Below are 21,411 nucleotides of genomic sequence, written 5' to 3'. Positions count from 1 at the left end.
AACACCAAGAATTTAGTCAAAACCACCAAGCCACGCCCACGGATCTCACTCGAAACACCAAGGATTTAGTGAGAGCCAATAACGCTGCATGTTAAGATACTGTGTCCTGCATTTTTCAACAGGACATTCATTTTAAACTTGAATTAAACTGAATACTCTGAGCGTACTGTATAAAGCAATAACTTACGTTATTTTAATGTATCTGTTATATTTTGTTGATTTCCAATATATAATAAAACCTTCCTTTTTAAAATACTGACTTTTTTCTGTTTGGTGATGTGGGCATTGTTTGTGTAGGGTATGGGACTGAATTTGGAGCAACACAAAATGGAACCAGCAAAATACTAAATTTATGGTACTTTATTTTTTCTTTTAGATATCTTTTCAACACAGCATTATGTCACTGTATTGCTTTACTTAAGAGATCTGACCTGTGTATAAAGGTCTGCAGAATGGAGGGACCCACAATGTTTATTATGCTGAGTCTGTATGCAGTGGATTAATATGTTTCTTTTGGCTCATCGCTCAAGCTCCCACTGCACTTCAATATCTAATCCCCATTTCTCCCTAGCTGTTTTACACTCTGTGCTCTATCTCACTTTGTCCATTGTAAAAGAAAAATGTCTATTCCAGCCATAAATCAGAAGGTTGTACTAATCACTGGTTGTTCTTCTGGCATTGGATTGGCACTAGCTGCTCGCATTGCAAAAGATGAGAAGAAGCGATTCCTGGGTAAGGATGTAGTAACAGATAGTAACTGCAAGTAACTGCTTCTAATGATAATGTAGATTTTATTTTAGGATTCAGGCATTTTAATATTCTTATTTTAAGAATTTCTTCATTACTTGTGGATTCTATAAAATAAATGATCTTTGTATGACCAAAAATCTCAATGTAAGGTATAGGTTGTTTGCACATGACGTCACGGCACTGCGCGAAGTGCAGATGGAGGGCAGCAAGTGATTTTCTCCATAGGTATTCACTATCAAAAACTCCAAAAATACCTATGTTTTGCATCGTTTATTATTGTTTAAATTGATGAAACCACAAGGTGTTTTAGCAAAAAAAACACCTTGCTACAGGTGTGTAGCAAAAGTTGATGTTCATGAAGGGGGAAAATGCAAGTGAAAAACAGAGATAAAAGTGGATGGTAAACCTGAATCTGCAGTTGGGAGGGGCCGACTCGGATAACTTTTTAAAATGCTCAACGAAGTTTAACGTAGCTAAACAACGACCAGGTGATCGCTGTCGAACCTTACTTAAACAATAGGCTATGCTGTTAAAAAAACAAGCACTTATTCCAGGGATATATTTGATATCAGTGCTTAAAAAAAGGATTATTTGGTTTTCTGTGGTCGTTGTCGCTGTACATTGTATAATGGACTTTTATGGAGGAGAAACGTTTAATACAAGTTTTTTCACTTCATCCGTTTAATAAGGAGCCGTTCTTTTAACAGAAGCTATTGTTTATTACAAGTAAGGTTTGACAGAAATTTGGGCTTCCCTGGTCGTTGCTTAGGTTGTTAAACATAGTATTTTGAGTTTGTGATGGTGATTTCCTATGGAGAAAATCACTTGCTGCCTTCCAGCAGCCCTTCGCGCGTCATCCAAGCCACATGATTGCAAACAACCTATTAAAGGAGCCTAAATCAGTTAGCCACTAAATAATTTCTGTCTGTTATCTGACATACAAGCATACTGCTGGAATGCATATTAGAAGATAAGTTTAGATGAAATATGAGTTATGTTTATTGGCAGTATATGCCACCATGAGGAACCTGACTAAAGGGGCAGCTCTGGTAGAGGCAGCAGGTCGTACTTTGGGCCGCACTCTGGAGATCAAGCAGCTTGATGTGTGTGATGAAACGTCTATCAAAGCCTGCGTGGACAGTCTGCCCGTGCGCAGGGTCGACATTCTCAGTAAGCACAGTGCTTCCTTTACATTCTCCTCTTGTCTATTTCACATCAAAATACTAACGCTTTACTCACGTTATTATTTTTTTCAATCCCAGTGCACTGGAAAGTACTGCCTTAATGATAGAATGCTAAAATATATATTTACTTATTTACTGTAATTAGACGACCAAAAATAGCTGAAAATTCCAATCAGTTTGACAGACAGTGATCACTGCTTCTTATAAAGACTAACAATACCTGCCACAAGGAAAACTTGATGCTGGTTAACAGCATGAGATCCTGATGATGTGGTTCCCCCAGCAGGCTTCTTAGTAATCTTAATTAGCAAGACTTTTGTGACCAGATAGATTTACAAAAAAGCCATGCGCTTTATAATACAATCTATATCTCATGATTTTCCTGATTAATATTTCTAATGTTTGCTTCACAATGTGTTTTTGTACAGCTGCTTTTTACCAAATATGTGCGAAGTTATGAAATGGCTATATAAAAAAACTTTGTGAAAACTGTGTGTTTTTGTCAGTCAGTAATGCAGGATTAGGATTGATTGGCCCGATTGAATGTCAGTCCATTGATGAGATGAAAACTGTAATGGACACCAACTTCTTTGGGCTTGTGCGACTTCTGAAAGAGGTTCTGCCTGATATGAAGAAGAGAAAAAGTGGCCACATAGTGGTCATGAGCAGTGTGATGGGAATTCAGGGTAAGTCATACAAGTGAATGGTTGCATAAACAGCTGCTAGGATTGTGTCTTTGAAACTGACCAACTATCAATTGTCTAGTTGCATATGGTTGCTGTGTTGGATTTCTGGTGTAGCGAGTGTGAGCATCCATACTTCCTGTTAACATCTTTACATGCAGACTTACACAGTGATAAATATAATACATCAGTAGATAGTGGCAAGCGCAGACAAAAAGGATTAATGAAATCTTATTCCAACAACATTTCAATAAAGCGACGTCAATGTGCAACACAATTACATACAATAGTCATGTTAACTTGTACAATGAGCATGGAATAGGCTATAGAATCCACAGGCACATAAAGAAATACTTTTTTCAAAATGTATATAGGCTTAATGAGGTATGAAGCAATGTAAAACATTTCTGTCATATCCCTGATACCACTTTCTTTTTTTTATTTAAAAAATGCCCATATAGCCATCTAGCCCATCTAAATGCCCATCTAGGCAAAAATTCTCCTTTTGACATACAGTGTTACATGTCCGAGGTAAAGAGGCCCAGACTGGCATCCCAGAAGTTGACTGGCGCCATCTTGTGCAACAAGCCAATTAGTTAGGGCTAATCAGTCTTGAGATGTAAGCCGTGACTTGTGTATGTGAGCTTTTAAAATATGGATGGCTTACTTGGAGATGCACAGTTGTGCAAAGATGGATTTATTTACAGACTCAAAAATGTAAGGCAGACCACAGTGTGAGTATACAGATATATACAGTGCATGGTTACCCAAAAGTATAAATGAAAGAAAAAAAGGAAAATAGGAAATCTATATACATTACAAAAACTTAATAGAAAAATCTGAATATGTATAGCAACAAAATGCAAGTTGCTGTGCAAGTGCAACCAGATTGTTGTGCTGATTTTAAGATAAAGCCTACCACTAAAAATTTTCATATCAAGACTATGTTTTTGTTGGATATGCAGGTTGCAGAGAGACGGACCTATCATACACCCTGCACAATGCGATGGCAGGAGTGACGTAAGTGTTTTTTGCCAGTTTCAGCTCTATGCAGTTATAATTTTCATGTCTAGCAGTATGTTGTAAAAATAACAAATGCACTTGCACCCATCCGTTACAAATAATAAAAATGTTAAAGATTATTATTGTGTACATGGAGATAAAAAATACTTTGAGTAGGTGGATAATGGGCTACAGGTGTAGCGTATCAGTAGCACAAAGCATACTGGAAAATTAAGTCTAAAGGCACTAGTAATCGGGAGATGGTGCTCTCGGCTGGAGTCTAAGAAGCAGATGCATTTATAACAGAGCCCCCCCTCCGAGTGCCTCCTGGCGTGAGGAGGCAGCCGACATCGAGGTTTACCACGAGGACATATCTGGACCGGACCATATTTGTTCCAGCGAAGTACCAAATAACAGTCCAGTGACGTAACTTTGTGATTCCCATGTTCATCATGACGACATTACATTGGACATTGGTGGGACATGGTGATCACCCCCCAAGACATACTTGGACCAGACCATAAATCTGTCGCAACTGCGTACCAAATAATGTTTCTGGGACGTGATGAGTACTTCCCAACGACCAAATGGCCACGTTGTTAACATTTAAACTAAGGGTGGGACGATACCAGTTTTTCTTCTAAGATCCGATTCCGATACATGAATTGTAGGTATCGGCCTATCCCGATCCGGTAGTCCTGCTTTTTCCTGATCAGTGTGCTGTAGAATTGCATGTATTTTATTGTATTGAACAAAACTATAACATATTTATGAAAGTTGACTGAACGTAATGATATATGCTTTATAATGTAGTACTATTTTTTTTTTAAATAAAAACACTACATGAGTAAAAGTGAAAATACTTCACTACTGTACATCTCTACTCTAATGTAAAGTGTAACAAAAGGGCCCATGCCCATCCCGGGTGCAATGATGCACTTAAAGGTGGGGTGGTTGATTTGGAAAGGTGCTAATTTTAGCCTGCTAGCACTGAAATTATAATCCCACCCTCTTTGCGATTCGCCGTCCAAAGCCACGCCTCCTCCAAACACATGAATGTGTTTCGTAAATCCACGTAACGAATTACAAACTAAATCCATTAAATTCTTCTCGAAGCATGTACATACCTTTCCAAAAGAAAGAGAGCAACCATGGTATCGTCTGTCAGACCCTTTGCCTGCCGGAGCTGTCTCCATCATGTAAAAGCTGAACCGATGTTAATTCAAGTTTTTCCTCTTTCATGATCCAGACGTTTTTTGTCACTGCTTTTTCGAAAACTGACTTTCGTTTTGTAGATTTACTTGTTGTCGGTTCCGCAAGAAAGTTAATTGTTGCTGATTGTCCGTCATTTTTCCTATACTGACACAGCGGACGTGAGCACGCTGATGACGTATGATGTCTGCGTGAACAGGGTGCGCAGTGGTATGCAAACTACGTTGGCTGAAAATGTACACATGACCAGACACAGCGTTCGGGCAGGACGTTTTGATTGGGTGAACGTTTTTTGGTCCTACGCCTTTCACAGACGATATATAATTATAAAAATATTATTTTACCACTATACTTCTTAATTGCTATCAGGATGTAAAGAGATTACCAATCAACATGACAAAAAATGTTTCTGGACAGAATCAACCACCCTGCCTTTATTGGATCCGCTTCTCTACACGTATTGCACATTCTGTGAGCTGGATGACACGCTTCATTCATTCTCTTATTCACACGTATTGTGTGCGTCTCGGGCGCAGAAATGATGCGCTTAATACATCCGCCTTGACCCACTTAACACACCTTCTTCTGAAGTTCACAATAGTTACAACTAGGGCTGAAACGATTCCTCGAGTAATTCGAATACAAAAAATCGAGGCAATTTTTGTTGCCTTGAAGCTTCGTATAATCCATTTAACTACAGTACACATGGAGCACTGCGTTTCCCCACAGACCATTATTACTGATGAACGCTAAACTCTATACATGTTACAGGGCTCTCAAGTCTCATGCATTCACCGTGAGACACACGCACTTTAGTCTGTTCACACGCTCACATGTATTTCTCGTGCTGATAAATAAGTGATATCTTATTGAAATGGTGAACTGCTATTTTACTCAGTTTTAGTCTATTTTGCGAGTGAAACTTGTTTTCCGGCTGCATTGAGTCCATAAAACTAGATGCAGACTAGTGGATGCAGAATCCTGTTATTTACACATGCCATCTGTCTGTTTTGCGTGTCTGAGTGAATGAACTGCACGGTTTAATGTGCTACACACATGATGCTCATGAATTTGTCTGCGTCTGTGCTTTATGAGGCCATGAACACATGAACTTCATTTCCACAGTTGCTCTGAGTGTTATTTCACAAACATTTTATTGTTTGAGTGAAGACCTATCGCGTGCGCAAACCGACTGCCTGTGGCTGTGGATTGCTGATAATAACGTTGTAAATAACATTAAGTATCTTAGACTGATCAAATCGCTTTATAAGATGTCAATCGTTATGAGCCGCGGGAATTACTTTCGTAATTGAATGTATCTTCGGACTTTCAAAGATGTGGAGTCTCAGGACGCGCATTTCTTTAAAGCACACCATTCTTAAAGTCTCTCCATAGAGACCTATAGAGTAATATTGCATATGTTGTATATTCGAAGACTCTTTAGTTTGATCACATTTTAAAAGACAGATACGGCTGTACGATTATTTCCGAGAACAGGCGAGCCATGAACACGTTCAGAGGGGGTGGGAGTATAGCACGAGCACACAATACATGATCGCATGATCCCTGCATAACTGTTGATTTACTATAAGTTTGTGTTGTGTAACTTATGCACGTACATGCCGAATGCCAACAAAACACAGACACATGACTCAGTTTCACTTACTGAGTGCGGTTCACGTCCGGCATCTTTTAGCGCTGGGACCGCTCCATCTATCAGTTTCAAACGATCTCCAAATCCAGCGTTATATCCACCGTTTATATAACATTCTTCACTGAAATGCAGTGAACAAACAAACACAGCTGAACTTTGTGAACGCAGTGCTCTCTCTCTCTTGCTCCAGCTGGTTGACGTGTGGGCATGCTCCGTCTCCCACTCTCCCTGGTTGAGGCGTAAATATCATATTTACAACAGCCACCAGGCTGACTAAAGTGCTTTACAGAAGAGCAAGATTTTACCACATATACAGAAACAGATCAGACATTACATAATACAACCTGTTAAAAATGTAAACTGGCCATATCACAGTAGTCAAAAATGTAATACAACCCATTTAAAAATAAAAATGGCCATATCACAGTAGTCAATACACAAGGAAAACAAATACGTTTTTAGCAGGAACTTAAAAACAGACAGAGAAGGGGCTGTTCTAATCTGTAGAGGCACGGCATTCCAAAGGCGAGGCCCTGCCACTGCAAATGCACGCTCACCTCTACGCTTAAGCCTAACGCGAGGGACTACCAACAATGCCTGGTCACAGGATCGTAGGCTTCTGGATGTGGTGTAGAGATGAAGAAGTTCAAAGAGGTAGACAGGGGCTATGTTGTGTAGAGATTTATATACAAAGAGGAGAATTTTAAAGTCTTTTCTCTGACAAACCGGCAACCAGTGTAAGGATTTAAGAACTGGAGTGATGTGTTCATGTTTACGACACTTTAAAAGAAGCTGGCCGCAACCAGTGTAAGGATTTAAGATTTTGAACAAGCTGAAGCTTGCATTTTGAACAAGCTGAAGATGCACAATTTGACACTTAGATATACCGCAATATAAAGAATTGCAGTAATCTAGACGAGACGTAACAAAAGCGTGAACAGCCATTTCTGGAGTCTTAGGTGTGAGAAAATATTTAATTTTGGACAGTAAGCGAAGCTGATAAAAACTGGATCCGATACAACAAGAACTCCTAGGTTACGTACCCATGAGGATCTAAAAACAGATAAACTTTCTAACTCAGGGCTTATACACTGAGAGTTCTCATTGGGACCGAAAACAATTACCTCGGTCTTGTCTTCATTTAGGAAGAGGAAATTTTGGGCTAGCCATGATTTAACCTCCTCTAAACATTGCAGAAGAGAAGTAATCGCAGTGGAATTGTTTCTTTTAATTGGTAGATATATTTTAGTATCATCTGCGTAAAAATGAAATGACACGCCATGTTTACGTAGAATAGAGCCCAGAGGTAGCATGTAGAGAGAAAATAGAGAGGGAGCTAAAATAGAGCCTGGTGGAAGGCCACAGGTCAGGGGTGCAGGAGAAGAGAGACACGTATGACACGTGAGCATGCTTTTCTGGGAGAACTATCCAATACAGGACTAAGAACAGTTGTTACGTGGGGAACTTCATGTTCGAAAAAAACTTTTAGAAACCTATACGAACGCTGGGGGAGTGTATCGAGCACAGACATACTATGTCATAGGTCCAACTCGTTTTTTGACAAGTTAATCATGTCAAGCATTAGAAGCCAGCACGTTTAACAGTGTAAAGAAGTCAGAATGCATGAAACACTGTGGCACCCCACCTTTAATTATGTGGGGGTGTTTTTCAGCAACAGGGATGGGGACTTGTCAGGCTAGAAGAAAAGCTCAACTGCGCAAAATACAGAGATAGCCTTAATGAAAACCTAGTCTAAATCATTCAGAATCTCAGACTGGGCAAAAGGTTTCTTCTCCAACAGGACAATGATCCAAAGCACACAGCTAAAACAATGCGAGAGTAGCTTAAGGACAACTCTGTCAATGTCCTTGAGTAGTCAATCCAATTGAACATCTCTGTAAAAATTTGAAAATTTCTGTCTACTTATGGTTCAACTCCTATTCAATGTTACCTGTGGATTTATACGTACCTGTGAATTGTTACCTGTTTAACCTGTGGGTGTATACTTGCCTAAGGATTGTTACACGTGTACCTATGGATTTATACTTAATTTATACGTATGGATTGTTACCTGTTTATGTGCGGTTGTTACTCACCCATTCTGCTCAACTATAGACTATAGAACAGACTGCGTCTCCAAGCTGTGGTTTTACTTGTCTATCTACCTTTGGATTGTTAATAAACTCTGTTTGCACTTTCACCCCCTTCCCACCTGGTCAGTTCAGTGACAATAACCTCACCAACCCGGATTAAATGGGAAACGTCTTGGTTACGGATGTAACCTCAGTTCCTTGATGGAGGGAACGAAACGTTGTGTCGAACTGACAGATGGGGTTCCTATGGAAAACGCCACGGCGCTGTGCCACATCACAATCTCTAGCGAAGCGACGGTGACTGGCCTGGGCGTGTCAGACGTGAGCGCTAGCGCAAAATTGTAACCTTCCAGTGGATAGGTAGGGGTCCCAGAGCTTTTGGAAAAGGTGGGAAGCCCCTGCCTTCGGCCGTCACAGGCGGCGGCCTTGTTTCTCTAACAACGAGAAGCCACCCAGTACTGTAAGGGCCACTGGGTAAGCGCTATTTCCTCAATGAGGGGACGCGCTACAGAGACCACTTCCTACCGTAGGGAGGAGTTTAGTGGAGACACCAACATGGTCTCGCCGGTAGGGGAGAACTCATGGGAGGAATGTGCGGACTGAAGGAGTTTACCGCAAGATGGAGATCCACCTAGGGAAGGTCATGGGTTGCCAAGGTGGGAACCAATCATGAGGATACATCAGACGGAACCGCCCTGCTGGGGGGTTACTACGCCTGGAGTACTAGGTCCGGTTAGAGCTGGCACCCGGCCTAAAAGGGTAGGGCTGCTCTGCCCAGCCCGCCTGCAGGAGGTGCTTAGTGATGGATGGAATGCCTGTTCTTCACTTGGTGGGGGAAGAAGGGAGGCGAAAATAGAACGCTAACCCACCTAGGAGGGGGGAAGGTGCTTTCGCAGGCGTAAGCCCTACCGGCCACTGGTTTACCCGGCGAGGTCGGTGGCAGCGCGGAGTTCCTGCCTCAACCCTGGGTCGGTCTTACCCTCGTGGAGCTCTCTCAACGCCTTGGCCTGATGGACCTGCAGGATGGCCATGGCGTGGAGAGAGGAGGCAGCTTGGCCCGCAGCAGTGTTCATGCACCTCCGGGAAGAATGGAACCGGGGCCGGGTGCGGCTTGGAGTCGACCCCCCGAATCGTCAGGGTCGGATGCCAGTAGATCACCCTCCGATGCTGCGAGGGACATCTCATCATCATCACGCACCGTTTCCGAATGCGTGGCTGAGGAATAAGACGGGATGGGACCGCCTCCTGGGGAACGGTCAGACGAGCGAGACGGGGTGCGAGCGGTCCGCGAGCGCTTAGCTAACGGATTTACGCTCGCAGTAATCCCCATATCACCCTCGCCGCTCGCCATGGCGGACGACAGGGTCTTAGCCACTGCTGTCATGGCCCGGGAAGCAAACGAGGTGGTGGTGGCAATGTCTGGATCGCCATCCGCCCGCAGTGCAGGCAGGACGTGTCCACAAAGGCTGCCTCAGCGTGTTGGAGACCCAAACACTTGAGGCAGACATCGTGTCCATCCCCCTCCTTGATGAGAGTATCGCACCCAAGAGAACAGCGGGACATGCCACGCTGGAGAAATTTGCTCTTTTAGGAAAAAGGAAATATTGCTCAGACACTTCTGGAACTGCCGAGACGCCCAGGGGAAAGTCGCTGCAGGAAGGGACCATCCGCTGCACCACGTCGTAGATTCCAGCAGAATACCAGCGAAGACTGGAAGACCAGCGAAGATCTGGAAGATCAGCGAAGATCTGGAGATGCTCATCAGATGCGTAGGCTCTGAAGAACAAAAGGTGAATGAATGAGCACGCCGGCTTCCCTCTTATACCCGGACATCCGGGGAGGAGCCCGGCATGCAAATTTCATTCGCCAATTTTCATTGGCCTTTTCTAAATACTCAGAAGATGATAGGTTCTCAAGACAAACCCCATTCTGTCGGTTCGACACAACGTCGAGAGACCGACAGAAAGGGAATCATAGATAGCTATGGAGATACTTTCCAGCAGAGAGACGCTGGAGAGAAAGATCGTCTAAAAGTCACCCCCAAGTGGGTTGCTTTGATTCGGATCAGTATGTGAGTAACATTGGTTTTTCTGTTTATTAGAACCAAGATATGTTGCTGTTTTTGTTCTAATATTAGCTGTGTGACGGAGCAGTTTTGAGCGTCATTGTTTATCTGGAATCCAGATACTTGAGAGAGAGAGAGAGCGAGAGCGCATTGGAGCTAAAACTGGAGAGCAAGCGAGAGCACGTTTTACTCCATGATTAATAAACTTTCAGTTAATCGGCGTGTGTTTGTCCGTTTAGGGCTGCTGTACAAAACATGGCGGCGAATTCAATTTATGTAGGGCCGCTTTGTATGTAAATATAACTAGCTTATTCTAAGGTATTAGACACATAATTGTTCATTACGTTAGGTCTTTATCAGTGTTGGGCAGTAACGCGTTACTGTAGTTTGATTACTTTTTTGGTAACGGAGTAATTTAACGCGTTATAATTCCTAAAATAGTAATTTGATTATAGTTCCAAGCCCAGGTAACTATACGTTACAGGTGCGTTACATCGTTGCCGTTGTATCGTTTTAGCATTTAAATTGTAAAAAGCGAAATAGATTTTTCAAAGTCTGGATGCCTACCTGTCGCACCCGCGATGTCATCAAACTGAAACGTGCCTGCGCGGAAAGTACTACCAAAGCCACTCCATGGAAAGCCTGCCACCTTAAGCTAAAAACTCGTAACAGGCAATGCTATCGCCGCTCGGAACGCAGGCAAGGAGACTAGACACCGGATATGATTGGCTGAGGTGCCTCTCGTGATCGATGTTAGCCTTTATGGTCCAATTGTAAGTATTACAGACCCATACATCTCCCTATCACAAGACAATGATAGGGAGTGGGCAGTCGTGGCCTAATGGTTAGAGAGTCGGACTCGTGACCAGAAGGTTGCCGGTTTGATTACCAGGGCCGGCGGGTAACGACTGAGGTGCCCTTGAGCAAGGCACCTTACCCCCACCTGCTCCCCGGGCGCTGCAGTGATATGTGCTCCGGGTGTATGTGTGTTCACGACTTGCTGTGCGTGTGTTCACTACTCTCTGGATGGGTTAAATGCAGAGGTCACATTTCGGATATGGGTCACCATACCTGACAAATAAGTCACTTTCACTTTCACAATCTTTGGTACTACCAGCGAAAACAAACTCAGCATGGAGAGGGCAACGTATGCGTTCTGTAGCTGGAAATACAATCATTATTTTGAGTTTATTTCTGTCAAAGGCAAGAACATTGTTGTGGTTTGTCGGTCATGTGGAGGTAAGCAAAACCCTCTCTCCTGCGAAAAACAACCTGACAGGGCAGTACAGCACGGTTAAACTTCTGGAGAAAGTAACGTCACCGGGCACGGAGAGCAATGAATCAACTTCTACTGTCGAGTGCCAGGCTGCTATTAGCAACATGTTATGTTTTGTCAGACTAGTTTTTGCTGCTCTAACGCTGTTATATTTGTTAAATGGTGAAGAAATCATCATAGAAATGTGCAGAAGCACTAGTTAAGATATACAAGTTATAAGAAACTAAGGAGAGACTTTTTACATTATGGAGTATGCAGGTTTAGAAATACTAGTTAACATATGAAAAAATGTTTTAAGTTAAAATGTCACAAAGTTTAATTATTATTATTATTTATGACAGGCTTTAGTATGGAATAAGCAGAACGAATTTATTAAAATAATTAAAGACGAGATAGAGTTGTCACGACTCTGCCTCATCTTGTCATGGTTTTCTTAGTTCAGTTTTCCCCGTCGTGTGTTTTTTGTTTTGTACCCTTTGTTATTTTGTAAAATAAAGTTTTTGTCAACCCCTTACCCACCGCCTGCCTGCACTTGGGTTCTTCCGCCACGCCAGCCGTGACAGAATCACCGAGCCTCTTCAGAACCCAGCAGGCAGCATGGAGGAGTCGAGCGAGGTGTTCAGGAGTCGCCAGGCTCACGTCCTGTTCGGCTTCCACCAGAGGGGGACCCCCGTGAAAGACTTCGCCATGGACTTCCTGTCCACCGCGCGCTACTCGGGGGTCACCGAGGCAGAATTGAAGGTAATCTTCAACAGCTGCCTCGATGAAACATACACCAACATTACATTAATACTAGACAAAGAACAATGGGCAAAGGAGAGTACATATAGTGTCTGGATGATGGGGTGCAGGTGTGAAAGTCAATGATCTCTGATGAGGGAGAGGAGCAGGCAAAAACAACGAGGGACAGGTGAGGGAGCGTGGCAAAAGAACATCATTGGGGAAAACAGGACTAGGGACCAACAGGAGTGTCACACATAGCAGCTGTGAGGAATACCAAATGTCCAAAATTCAAACCCCAAATAATTCATAAAAGAAACAGAAAACTTTTTGTTGAACAAGCATTCCATCATGACCTGCATCTTTTTGACTGGCATCGTATCAACCTAATAAATAATGTTAACATGGAGTTTTTTTACAGTACAGTTTTGCACATTTGATAAATAAGCATGCTCCAATGTGAAAAATAAGAGTAAGGACCCAAAATAATCCTTGTTTTACACCAGAGTTAGAAAAGATTTTGTACGATAGAAATATAGCTGGGCTAAAGCCAGAAGTACAAAGGCTTAAGCAGACTGGCTTCACTTTAGGAAACTGAGAAATCTTTGTGTTTCCCAGATAAAAAGGGCTAAGTCTGATTTTATATATTCGAAACATCAAAAAATGTATATAACCCGGCCAAATTTTGGAAAACAATTAAGTCATTGTCTCGAGTTGAAAGTTCAGAGTTTTCCAGTCTTATTACTAAAAATGGTCATTTGATCTCAGAGAAGTCAGCTATTTTGGATCATTTAAATTAACACTTTATATCATCAGGTTCGCTATTTGATGTTAATTCACAAAATGGTTCAACAGCTGACTCACGCATAGTACTTTCAACTAATGTTTCAAGTAAATTAATAACACAAAAATTTGATTTTATTGCATTTTCTGTCCCTGAGGTCTATAAAGCTTTGAGTCAGTTAGATCCAAATAAGTCTGCAGGGCCAGATAAGTTGGAACCATTTTACTTAAAGATGGCGGCTGACTTAATTGCTGAGCCATTTACTTATTTATTCAATCTTATTATTTCTCAATGTGAAATTACGATGATTTGGAAAACTGCTTATGTCTCTCAACTTTTTAAAGGAGGGGATGCATTACAGTTAAACAATTACAGACCAATATCTAAATTATGTGTTTTACTCTTGGAGAAAGTAGTGAATGAACAATTAAAAACGTTTATGGAAATAAACAACATCCTTTCTCCCTTTCAGTCTGGCTTTAGGAAGCAGCATAGTATGGTTACTGCTGCTATGAAAGTGTTTAGTGATATTATAAATGCTTTAGATTGTAAGCAATTTTGTTCTGTGGTTTTCCTTGACTTTTCAAAAGCTTTTGACACAGTCAATCACTGCATTCTTTTAAAAAGACTTGCAAGTGTTTTCGCAACTCTTTTACGGAGAACACAGTGTGTACTTATGAAATATGTTGCTTCATCATTTTTACCAGTCTCAAAAGGAGTCCCCCAAGGATCTTTTCTGGGGCCCATTTTATTTTCCTTGTACATAAACAATATTTGGGATAATGTCCCATATGCTAAGTACCATCTTTATTTGGACGACACAATTATTTATTGTTGTGCAGCATCAGCTTCACAAGCTCTTATAAATCTACAGGCAGCATTTGATATTGTACAGCTTCGTCTGTGTTAACTAAAGTTGGGGTTAAATATTGATAAAACTAAATTAATGATTTTTTCAAACTCTAAAGCCGTGCCAAGAAGTCTCCCTGAAATGATGTCCTCCCAAGGAACCAAAATTGAATGTGTTGAGAGTTATAAATATCTGGGCATTCTATTTGATAGTAAATTAATTTTTAAATTACATATTGATAAATTACTTACAAAACTTAGGCTTAGACTTTACCTTAAAAACTTGATACTGTATTTCACAGTGCTTTACATTTTATTACTGGTTGTAGAACTCAAACACATCACTGTTTTTTATATGATAAGGCAGAGTTAACGTCTTTATATATTCTTAGAAGTTTTCATTGGTATTGTTTTATTTATAAATCAATATGCGGCTTAACACCGTCTTACTTGTTTCTTGGTTTTTCAGATTGAAATTCAAGATACAGTCTACATTCAAACGATTCTTTACACCTTAAATTACCTTGGGTTCGAACTGAGTTAGAGAAAAAAGGATTTATATATAGTGCCTCTTCTGCTAGGAATAATTTACAAAACATCTTAAAGCTGACTGTACTTCCGTCTTTAAATGAGTTCAAACACTTTTAACAAATTATGTGTTTTGTTTCTTGATAATTTGTTGTTGTGAATCATGATTGTGTAAGGTGTTTTGTTGTAAATTTTTATATTTTATATGTATATGTAGCTGCCGTCCTGGCCAGGTCACTCTTGTAAAAGAGATTTTAATCTCAATGATTTTTTTTACCTGGTTAAATAAAGAATGAATGAATGAATCTGCCACTGTTGTAATACGTAAACACGCTGTTTGCGTGCACCGGAAATGATGTACGTGTGTGTATGTTATACGTGAATCTATGCTAAGTAAACGTGTTCTTAACCAAGCTGCATGATGTCTGGTATACTTCATGGTGGCAGCGGTAAAAACGAACTGTCGCATCATCTAATAATTGTTTGTGTCCTGTGAAGTAAAAAACTAAGAAAGCGTGAGCCCGATGCAGTTGATGGCTGTCGAGAAATCTGACACGAATGGCAAACTCCTATTCTCTGATATGCTCATTTGTACACCCGCGGATCTGGAAGCAGCACATTGTCTGCGTTATAAGTGCTAATCGGTCCAAAGAAGACAATATAACAAGGAACATAAACCACTACTAATAACGTGTGTACATTGAAAATACAAGTGCTAACATGTCTTCGCATCTACCAATGATGAACTGGTCCAATCCTGATCTAAATGAAGCAATGTTGTTGTTTCAACAAAAAATGAATCTGTATTTGGAAGATGAAGAAATATCAAATGCAGAGAAACAAGCGAGAAAAATATGCAGAGGCATAGGAGATTAAAGCGACTCAATGCAAGTGGACTTAGTGATACAGACAAGAGAAAGCCTGACACCTTGTGGAATTTCTTTGAAGGACAATTAAAGCTAAACGTAAACTTCAGAATACACAGGCTTCAATTAATGCAGCACAGACAAAAAACAAATGAAAGCATAGATGATTTTGTGACTAGAGCCAGAACCTTAGTACTGAAATGCCAATTCACTGATGAAGAGCTTAATGAACGATTAGTCAAGCTTATTATTGCCAGCATACCCTTTGATGCATTAAGAAATGACCTGTACAGTAAGCCTAAAGGCTATCCCATTGCTGATGTACTAGCAGAAGGAAGGAAGTATGAAGCCTTAGCAGCTGGAAATGAACAAATACAGCAGCTCAGCTTGTCACACACAGAAAAAGTCCATGCTGTAGGAAGAGGACGAACATGTCAGAAATGTGATATAAATCACAAGCCAAGACAGTGTCCTGCATACAACGATACATGCTCAATGTGTGGCAACAGAGGTCATTGGGCAAGATGCTGTAAGAAGAGCAGATGACAAAGACAGCCATCCAGCCAGCACAGAAGGAGTAAGTCACGAACACGCTACAAATACCAAGGCCACTCCAACTAAAGACCACAAACATCAAGAGCCCAGTATCAACACTGTGGATTGCACTAAGGATGATGATGAGTATGCATACCAAAAACATTTTTACTCGATCACTATCAGCGAAAAATTTCTGAACAGCATCCACGTAAAACAAACCAGAGATGAGGCTTACACAACTCTGAATGTCAAACCATCCCACCTGAAAGGACATGGATACACGCTTCGTGTATACCACTGCGCACATTCAAACAGATGTATGGTGCATCATCACAGAGCATGGAACATCTAAAGCCAGCATCCAAAGTAAAGCTAACGTCATATACTGGTGATGAGATTCCTTGCTTTGTAACTATAAACATGCCGTGCCAGTACAAAGAGTCCAGATGGATAGATGCAAAATTCCATGTTCATGAGTTCACCTCGCATATAATAACTACAGATGGGGGATGGATATTATGCGTAGTTGACGTGCTGTCCCGGGGAGAGGGCTCCGAGCTCGGTGGTTCCTCCGAACTCGGAGCGCCCGCCCCTTGTCCAGGGAGAGGGCCCCGGGTCCGGTGTGTGACCGGACTCAGGTCGTTCCCCCCTGTTATGCTGCGGTAAAATAGGCTGATGGTGAGGAGTTGGGGTGGAGGAGGGATGCTGCGAAAATGTAGAGAGAATGAGGGTAAGGCGTCTTGTCTATTTGTAGGGTTTTTTTTCCCGGGCTAAAAGATTATTGGTGAAATTGGTTATTGGAAGCCAGCCGGGTTAGTTATCTGATTGTGAGATTGGTCATGGAAAGCCAGCCGGGTTAATTATCGGAATGGTGAGATTGGTCATTGCAAGCCAGCCGGGTTAGTTATCTGCACGTACTCCTCCCGAACTTTGTTAATAAAACATCATTTGTCAAAGTACCAGGACCAGCTGTAGTTGGATTACCCACAAGTGAGCTCCTTAACCTCGTGACTGTAAATGTTGATGCAATGGCTGAAGGAGAAGACAAGGGACATGCGAAACAACAAACAAAAGTGAACATCCCGCAAGGTATAAAAAGCATCAGCGACCTAAAGGAGAAATACCCAGACCAATTTGACAAAATTTTGAAGGCACAGCAAAGCTCATTCTGGAGGAGGATGCAAGCCCATTCATTGACCCGCCACGTAAATGCAGCATCCACATCAAGGACAAACTACAAAATGAGTTAAACAAACTTGTAAACCAAGGAGTCCTGCGAAAAGTAGAGGAGCACACAGACTGGTGTTCCAGTCTTGACTTCAGCACAAAGAGAGATAGATCACTCAGAATTTGTCTGGATCCACAAAAATTAAATGCAAGCTTGAAGAGGTGTCCTCACAAAATTCCAACCGTGGAAGAACAAACCCCGAGTTTGCAAACGTGAAAGTATTCAGCAAACTGGATGCGAAAGCTCGGTACTGGTCAATACACCTTAATGAAGAATCACAAATTCTAAATACACTTCGAACTCCGTTTGGCAGATACTGCTGGAAACGCTTATCATTCAGCCTCAGTGTATCCCAAGACCTGTTCCAAGCAAAAATGGATAAATTCCTGGAGGGCCTCCAAGGTGTTATCAGCATAGCAGATGACGTTGCGGTGTGTGGAGCTAATGAAGAAGAACATGACAGGAACCTAATAAACCTGATGGAAAGAGCTGTGGAAACAGGACTTGTGTTTAACAGTGACAAATGCACTATTAAGCAGCGGAGCATATCCTTCATCGGAAACCTTTACACGGATGAAGGAATCAGACCAGATCCAGCCAAAGTGGATGATATACAAAAAATGCCAACACCACAAAATAAAGATGACCTCCATTGTTTCATAGGTATGCTGAACTACTTGTCACCTTACATTCCGAAATTTGCGGATAAAGCACACAGCCTGAAAGGACTACTGAAAAGTGAATCACAGTGGGTTTGGGACACTGACTATCAAAAATTCTTTGAGGGCCTAAAGGCAACAGTGACTGTGGAAGCTTGCCATAAGTACTACAACCCAACAGCCAACCTCACACTGGAGGCTGATGCTTCGCAAAAAGGCATTGGTGTAGCTCTGGTGCAAGAAAACAGACCCATTGCTTTTGGCTCAAAGACATTAACCGAATGCCAGTCAAGATATAGCAACATTGAGAGAGAAATGCTTGCTATCGTGTACGGAATGCAGCGATATCATACATACTCATATGGCAAATCATTTACAGTTGTGACTGACCACAAGCCACTTGTCACCATATGCACAAAGCCCCTTCATGCTGCCCCACCCAGGCTACAGCGCATGCTGATCAAAACACAAGGATACAACTACAACATTGTGTACCGTCCCGGAATCCTAATGTTTCTTGCTGACACCCTCAGCCGACTGCCAAACCCTGAAAATAATGAAGACATTGAGCTAGATGAAAGCATTGATGAATTGGATACAGAATTTGAAGACCCTGAGCATCATACCGTTGCTATGGTAAACTTCTCTCCGAGCAAACAGGAAATTCTGAGAACAAAGACTGCAAACGACCCAAAGCTCAGTGCATTAAAAGAAATCATCCATCAGGGCTGGCCAGAGAAACTTCAAGAACTGCCCAAAGACCTGCGCAGTTATTGGCCTTTTCGAGACGATAGAAGCAGGAGTTATCTTCAAAGGCAGACAAATACCAGAGTCAATGATCAACAGCATTCTCACAAAACTCCATGCGGCGCACCAAGGTATTGTTAAAACAAGAAGGTTGGCATGGGAAAGTGTATGCTGGACAAATATAAATGCAGATATCGAGAAAATGTGCAGATCTTGCAGTACGTGTGCAGAACATCAGGTTGCACAACCAGAAGAACCTCTCATTCCTCACAAAATACCCACAAAGCCGTGGCAATACCTGGCATCTGATCTGTTTGAGATTGATGGACATCAGTACCTACTTACCGTGGACAGATATTCTAAATATCCACTGGTTGATGAAATGCCCACACTGGTAAGCAGTCATGCAGTTGCACAAAATTACATGTCTTTATTTGGACGTGCAGATGAGTTAATGACAGACAATGGACCACAGTACACAGGGTAACCATTCAGGAAATGTATAGCTGACTGGGGAATAAAACACACCACAAGGTCACCACACTATCCAAAGAGCAATGGATTCATTGAAAGGCATGTGAAACACATCAAGTCCATCATCAAGAAAACATTACAACGCAAAGGAGAAATACAGGTGGCCATGCTGCAGGTTCGAGCGACACCCATCGATAGTGATTTGCCATCCCCGGCAGAGTTGCTCTTCGGTAGACCCATCACTACACTCCTACCAAGTCACATAGAACCAGGCAAACTGGAACACAGACAGTACCTAGAAAAGAGGACAACGATGATGAAAACACAACATGATCGATGCAGTGGAAGAGACTTACCACCACTATACCCAGGACAGTGTGTAAGAGTGCTGGACAAGGAGAGGAAAACATAGCTCCCAGGGACTGTTGTGGAAAAATGCAAGGAGCCGAAAAGCTACCTGATCCAAACACCAAATGGAAACACTCAAAGTCTAGAAAATAGTAACATTCAATGAAACACCCAAAAAAGATGCAACTGAACAGTCACAATGATTTTGTTGCAAACCCAATCACACAACCTCATGAAACAGAGCAACACAACACCGACACTGAGAAAACAAGACCAAAATGCACAAGATCCGGACGGATTATAATCAAGCCGACACAGTACAAGGACTATGTGTAAATCTGAGAGAAAGTCAGTTGGTAAAGATTGCATCAAATATGGACTGAATAACTCTTCTTCATAAATAATCAAACAGTTTATTATTGTTTATTAATGCTAAGAAATGTGCATTGTGTTAAGACCTGACGTTAACCCTGTTATAGAGTGTTTTGTTACACAGTAAAATGATAATTGTTAAGTTTGTTTGTTTCTTTTTCTTTTCTTTTTTCCTTATATTGTCTTTATTCATAGTCTATAATTTCTACTCCCCTCCCGCCTCGTCTTTGTTTTAGCGATCTAATTAATTGTCATTACTCACACCTGTTCCCCATTACCAGTCTCCTTATTTATGCCATTCAGTTCTCTCACTAGTCGTGGCGTTGGATTACGGTCTGTTTTTTGTTTCATGTTTTTCTACCAGTCTCGCTAAAACCAGTTTGTTGCTCTGGGAAGCCGGTTTAGACGCTTTTTTCCCATTCAGCTGCTCCCTCTACCAGATGGACTCGGCGCACACTCGCCCTCTCTGGATATATTGCTGTTTTGCTTTTTTTGTGTTTTCGGGTCAGGAATACCCTGTGCCCCTGTGTTCTGGGTGGTTCACCCAGGTTAAAATAAATCTTTTCTGTTGCCTTCATCTCCTGCATCTGAGTCCTTTGCACACCTGTGACAGTACAAAGCCACCGCCTCGGGAAGCCACTCACGGACTTCCCTCGTCCGCGCTGCCCGAACTTGTCATGGAATGGAGGGGAAGAACCCAACCGCAGGCAGCAATGAAGGGGTTAACAAAAAGATTTATTAAATAATAAAACAAAAACCCACAATGGGGGAACAAACACTATAAACAAAAGACTCCTATCAAAAAAAGGGAAAAAAAACTTCCCTCAAGGGGGCAAAGCGAGAACTAAAAATCCTAAACAAACAAAACTCACTTTAAGGGACATGCAGGGCAGGGCAAGGCAAGGCAGGAACACAGTGGACATTGAACAAGGAACAACATACGAGAAACAATGTACCGACATGGGACAGTAAAAACAGAGGCTTTAAATAGGGGAATACAAATGAGGGATGATAACACAAGGAGGGTGACGGGCAGGTGACAGGGATCAAACACTAAGGGGAAGCTAACAAGGGAACGAGAGGGCGGAGCTAGAGACGAGACACCGGAGAGAACGCATATTATGTCGTGACAGACAATAATATGCTTCTCTCCACACATAACAAGAGGTTCTGCCATGGTTCTGCCACAAGACCAAGAAATACATGACAAGTGAGGCAGAACCATGACAGAACTCCTCAGCACTGCGATCCCCCTCAGCGGCGAGGGCTCTCCGACAGCATGTCTCTCCTTCCTCCCGGGTTTCGGCACCACTGTACCAATGTTCAAAATAAGGGAGGAAGGAGGCGGAAACCGGCGAACATTAAAGCGACAACGAGCAA

The 21,411-nt window shown here is 41.9% G+C and overlaps 1 protein-coding gene across 1 annotated transcript in view; it reads left to right on the top strand.

Moving 5' to 3' along the window:
- The first annotated feature begins 618 nt into the window (after positions 1-618).
- zgc:109982 (uncharacterized protein LOC553564 homolog) overlaps positions 619-21,411 on the top strand; it is a 31,532-nt gene continuing 10,739 nt past the window's right edge. The window contains exons 1-3 of the mRNA XM_057338950.1: positions 619-732; positions 1,759-1,920; positions 2,441-2,620. Of these exons, the coding sequence (XP_057194933.1) occupies positions 621-732; positions 1,759-1,920; positions 2,441-2,620 (454 nt within the window). The 5' untranslated portion in view covers positions 619-620. The remainder of the gene's footprint in view (positions 733-1,758; positions 1,921-2,440; positions 2,621-21,411) is intronic.

Source organism: Triplophysa rosa, linkage group LG7, assembly GCF_024868665.1.
Source record: "Triplophysa rosa linkage group LG7, Trosa_1v2, whole genome shotgun sequence".
Taxonomy (NCBI): domain Eukaryota; kingdom Metazoa; phylum Chordata; class Actinopteri; order Cypriniformes; family Nemacheilidae; genus Triplophysa; species Triplophysa rosa.
The sequence above is the reverse complement of the archived record's forward strand: the minus strand, read 5'-3'. Positions and strand labels throughout refer to the sequence as shown.